The sequence below is a fragment of the Papaver somniferum genome, unplaced genomic scaffold (assembly GCF_003573695.1).
Source record: "Papaver somniferum cultivar HN1 unplaced genomic scaffold, ASM357369v1 unplaced-scaffold_133, whole genome shotgun sequence".
Taxonomy (NCBI): Eukaryota; Viridiplantae; Streptophyta; class Magnoliopsida; order Ranunculales; family Papaveraceae; genus Papaver; species Papaver somniferum.
This window is the reverse complement of record NW_020622492.1, coordinates 14,052,770-14,058,278: the sequence shown is the minus strand read 5'-3', so window position 1 is coordinate 14,058,278 and position 5,509 is coordinate 14,052,770. Positions and strand designations below refer to the sequence as shown.

Genomic DNA, 5,509 nt, shown 5'->3' with positions numbered 1-5,509 from the left:
TGAAAGTGTCATTGTTCCTGAAATGAAAAATTAATTGATGCATAAACCAAAATATGGTGGCATAATGGGTTATGCATCCTTTGTGGTGGTTTGCATAATGACTATGCATTGAATTTTCGAAAATTGTGCCTAAAGTGAAAGTATCACTTTTCGTAAAACGGAGGGAGTACATCGTTTTATTGGTTTCAAAAGAAATTAGTTGATGCATAAACCAAAATTGTGCCTAATGTATTATATATCCTTTGTGGTGGTTTGCATAATGGCTATGCATTCAATTTTCAAAATTGTACCTAAAAAGATAAACACCTCCGAATTTTTCGTAAAAACTCTAAATTTTATATTGTTGTTTGTACTCGTTGCGTATATTCATTTAAAAACTTTCAAACGAGATAAAATTCGTAAAATTTTAAGGCACGGATTTTTAGATATGTTATATATATTCTAGTTTGATTTTCAATTATATTCCTAAAAATATAGGATACACAAATGAGTTATAGTAATTGGATTAAAAGAGAAGGGAGAAGTTCTACTGGATAACTCGTTCTGGAAAACAAAATCGATATGATATTGAGCTGTAACAACACAACACATGAAGGAAGTACTTGTTAGCAATTGCCCCTTTTGGCTCAAGTCCAAATTCCAAAAGTGCAAGTGATTAATCCGTATCTTTATCTGTTATACTCGTATACGAAACTAGGCGAACTATAATTTATTTATTTTTGGTAATATGCATTTATCAAAAAAACAAGCAATAGCTGAGCCTTGGTCTATTATGTAATAATTTAAAAACTGGTGCACCGCTTCTGCTAACCATTTAGATGCTAACGTATGGCTAAATGGCGCACAATCCGGAGAGAGGAACCGAGAAAACAGTAGCACGAGGTTTCGTTTTCTCTCCACCCATTACTCCTTTTACTTTTACTTTTTCTCTGTCTCTCTCTAACTTATTAGTCGTTTCTAACTCTCTTTCTCTTTCTCTTTCTGAATTGAGAGTAAATAATAAACCAACAAAAACTATTTGTACTTATCCTGGACCAAAGCAAAACTAGACACATAAGAAACAAGATAAAACAAAGGGGAGGAGGAGAAGAAGAGGAGGAAGAGAAGGGGCAGAGAAAGTGAAATTATTTGTGGTATGAAAGATGTTTAGGAGAAGATCTCATTAGGTGTTTTTATTTTCATTTTGCATTTAGATCCATATTTAATACAAATTTTCTTCTCTATTGCTCTTGCTTAGTTATTTGGATACATATATATTCAAATTTATGTTTTATAATTGCAAGTTGTAGTTGTGTTGCTTAAAATAAAAATATAGAAGAGAAGAGAAAGTAGATTTATAGAGATAGATAAGACGGTCACTTTCATTGTGATAGTAACCAGATGGTTTATGTTGTTTCCTTTTTATTCTTCTTAATTTTCTTGCTTCCTTAATCACAAACAAACCCTAATCTTTGGAGATATTGAGTGTCTTGTGTATTTCTCTTTCTTTCTTTCAGAGGTCTCATTTCATCCATCCGTACTAGTACCACTAGTTTCTCTAGAATATAAACCATATTAGGGTCCCACTTAAAAAACACCTTCTCTACAACAATCGGTGTTGATGAAGACCATGCATGGAGATGGTACTGAACAAAATCATCAAGAGAATGAGGAAAAACATGATGAAGATGATAGACGAAGAAGAAGAGATATGTATGAACAAATAAATCCCAGTAATAACTATGAAAATACGATGGATTGGGAAGATGAGGTTATAGGTGCCGAAGATCTGTTGCATGTGGATGATACGTTAATGTCTTACGGAGATTTTCCACATTTACCTGATTTCCCGTGCATTTCATCTCCATCCTCATCTTCTAAATCTTGTTGTTCTTCTTCTGCACCACCACCAACTTCTTCTGTGAGTCAACGTCAGCACCATGGATCAGTTACATGCAGGAATAATTCATTTCCATCATCATCAGCTACATCTTCAGCATCTTCATCGGCTTCTTGGGCAGTTGGTAAGTCGGATCATAAAGAACGTAGTGCTGTTGATGAGAAAACTAAAAACCAAGAATATCATGAAAATCGTTATGGTAACTTATTATCTACTACTGATTCAATGGAGATTCAACAAGATGAGCTTAATAGATTAGAATCTGGGGACTGCATGGATGTTATGGAAGGTTTTGGTGAAATAGGTTTGTTTGATACTGATGATATTTGGGACCCCTCTTGTTTATTTCCTTATGAAGAAGAAGAAGGGTTTCATCAACCCAAAGAAGATCAGAAGTGTTTGGTGGACAGAGAAACCGATGATAATGATAACGATGGTGATCAAAAGAAGAACAATAAGCCATCTGAAGATCTTGCTTTGGTTTTCTTGGAATGGCTAAAGTCAAACAAAGAAACAATCTCCGCTGAAGATTTGAGAAGTATTAAACTTAAAAGATCTACAATTGAATGTGCAGCTAAGAGACTTGGTGGAGGAAAAGAAGGAATGAAACAGCTGTTAAAACTAATACTTGAATGGGTTCAAAACAATCATCTTCAAAAGAAAAGATTGAAAGAAGGCCAGGCTTCATCTTTTCCTTCTTACAGCAGTCAGCAACAGCATCAAAATCTTAACCCTAATTCTCATGAGTTTAGTTCATTCACTCCTCCTGAATCTAATCCTGCTTGTTTTGTACCAACTGCTAATCCATGGAATGTCTCACGAAATCCACCACCAGTAGTACCTCCATCAACTTATGTGTCTGATACAATGACATCGGGACTTGCAGTTTATCCACCACCGCCTCCTCCACCACCCATGCATAATTTCATCAATGGAGATCCTCTTGTGCTCGTTCCACATTTCAATCAAAGTCCTAACCCATCTTCAGCGGACTACATGTTTGATGCATCTTCCCATCTTCAAAATTGGCGGCATCATCAGCCACCAACACCAACACATCATTTCTCACTCTCTTCTCATCCCTACAGTGCTTCGAATCATCATCAAGATCCTCATGCTCATCATCTTCAACAACCACCGCCACCTCCACCTCTGTCGAGATCTTTCTCGAACTACCATCAAAATCAGTATCAATCATGTCATCAAATGTTTCAGGGCAGTAATACCACTACTAGTGATGGATCATTAATTAGGTTAGGTTCTTCAGCAACCAAAGAAGCAAGAAAGAAAAGAATGGCTAGACAAAGGAAGATTTTTTCTCATCATCAGAGACATGCTCAAAACAATCACCAAACAACGGACCTACAACAAACTAGGGTTTTGAATGACACAACAACTCATCATCAAACTTTGAATAATTCAGCTAATTGGGTATTTTGGTCTCCGTCTCCACCGCCACCCACAACTGTTTGTGGTTCGTTGTCCCCGATGATGATGGTTTCGGAAGGTCCGTCACTAACTGTAGATCCACCACTGCAACCCACGCAGTCTCCTCCTAATTATCACAAACATATCAATATGGAAAACCGACGCCAAGTATGGTTTTTGTACTGTCCTTTGGTTATTTCTTCGTTTAGAAACCATTTACCATGCATGTATCGACAATGGTTTATATTAATTGTGTTTCATTTCTAGGGTTGTAAACCTGCTGAGAAGAACTTGAAGTTTCTACTTCAAAAAGTTTTGAAACAAAGTGACGTTGGTAACCTCTGGAGGATTGTTCTCCCAAAGGTATAACATCTCCATTCTATCAAAATGTGCATGTTTATAGTGGAATTTAATTTTATATTTGGTTTGTTGTTTATATCAAATGTACTAGAAAGAAGCTGAAAAGTATCTACCGGAACTTGAAGCAAGAGATGGGATCTCAATCGCTATGGAAGATATCGGAACATCACGTGTGTGGAACATGCGCTACAGGTATGTATTAATTAACAAATTCGTCTTTATTAAGTTTTTCTATTTATTTTCCTTCTAACTGTGGATTGCATTCTGGTTTTCAGATTTTGGCCAAACAACAAGAGTAGGATGTATCTCCTAGAAAACACAGGTAAGTTCTATTTTTCTGTTTGCTTCATGTAGTATGCTAGATTTTCCTGCACCTGTTTTCCGGTATGAATTTTTGTCACTTACTATAAATTGGCATCACTTTTTTATTGGATCTGACCTAGAATTCAGGACAATCTTATGTTAAGTTTTTGATTATCTAGTGTAGTAGTTTTTTGGTCAAAGATTGAGGTAATGGTTAATTGAAGAGATTTAGGTTTTACATGCATTTGGGATGCGGAAGTTTTAGTTCTTGTATACTAGTATATGAGTCCATCCTTCATATACTTTTTGAAGATGAGACCCATTACTTTTGAAGATAAGACCCATTACGGTAATAGTATAAGACCCATTGTATGAGTCATTTTGTAGTAAAAGAATACAAACCAAGCTCTAAGCCATTATATGAGTCATTTTGTAGTAAAAGAATACAACCGCGAAAATAAGGACAACACCCAATGAATCGTTTTGCGACACAGGAGAGCCTGTGGTAGTAGAATGTAGTGTGGTATACCCCTATTAAATAACCTTCTTTTTGCCACCAACCTCCTCCATGAGCTGACCGTGTAGAGCAGAAAAAACAATAATGAATTTTTCTATTAGCAGATTCATAATTGTATTTTCATACAGGGGATTTTGTGCGTTCCAATGGCCTGCAAGAAGGGGATTTCATTGTTATCTACTCCGACATCAAATGCGGCAAATTTGTATATCCCTTATAGCTTATTCTGTCTCGTTGACCAACGAATTGTACCATGTTTTTGTAGAGTATAATTAATTCTAAATCTATATTTTTTAACTTGACAGATGATTCGAGGTGTGAAAGTAAGACAACCAGGGTCTAAATCTGAAGCGAAGAAATCAGCGAAGGCTAATAGGAACCTCCATGCAAACTCCCCAATGTGTGAGGGGCCTTCTGCATCCATGATCAAGCAAGCTGTTGCTTAGGATTTGGATATCCAGTAGACTGATCACCACAACATACATGCTTGATTTCTCTTCGTCAATCTCGTGCATTTTGTATGTCTAGTATATATAGTGTAGATATCGTACAGTGAGGGAGATGAAGAAAAAATGGCGTTTCACACTTTCTAGATGACAGTAAATAGAATCTTTCATATATAATTAGCTTCCCTTTGCTGGGATGTGTCCTGCATAACTCTAGCAAACTCAAGATATGCCTAGGGTTTAAAGTTTAGGGTAATTAATTATGTGCATGTTTAAGTATTAATTTCTTGTTGACTATCTAGCCATCTTTTTCTTTTCCATCATGACCGTAATCACAATAGCATATGTACACTGGTTAATTATTAGATCATGTATGAACTGTTTAAATTTGTCTTTCAGTGAAAGTGAATGATTTCTTACATTCACCTCACAGGAAGTAACACATATATATAATCGGGTTTGTAGGTGTGAGCAAAACCACCATTGATCGCTGCGTCAAAAATAAGTTACTTTCTCACTACTCAAAACATAAAGATATAGCAAGGGCAAGAAAGGATCGTTTCCCACGTAGAGGTT

The 5,509-nt window shown here is 36.0% G+C and overlaps 1 protein-coding gene across 2 annotated transcripts; it reads left to right on the top strand.

Moving 5' to 3' along the window:
- Positions 1 to 968: 968 nt before the first annotated feature.
- On the top strand, positions 969 to 5,279 carry LOC113333538 (B3 domain-containing transcription factor ABI3-like). Of its 2 annotated transcripts, XM_026579972.1 has the most exons (7): positions 969 to 1,133; positions 1,497 to 3,475; positions 3,575 to 3,670; positions 3,759 to 3,859; positions 3,943 to 3,989; positions 4,616 to 4,692; positions 4,793 to 5,279. In XM_026579972.1, exons 2-7 carry the CDS (start codon positions 1,601 to 1,603, stop codon positions 4,931 to 4,933), a joined length of 2,337 nt encoding a protein of 778 aa, XP_026435757.1. In that variant the 5' UTR covers positions 969 to 1,133; positions 1,497 to 1,600; the 3' UTR covers positions 4,934 to 5,279. The 2 variants fall into 2 exon arrangements, with proteins under 2 accessions (XP_026435757.1, XP_026435756.1); XM_026579971.1 differs by having other exon boundaries at positions 969 to 3,475.
- Positions 5,280 to 5,509: the final 230 nt, after the last annotated feature.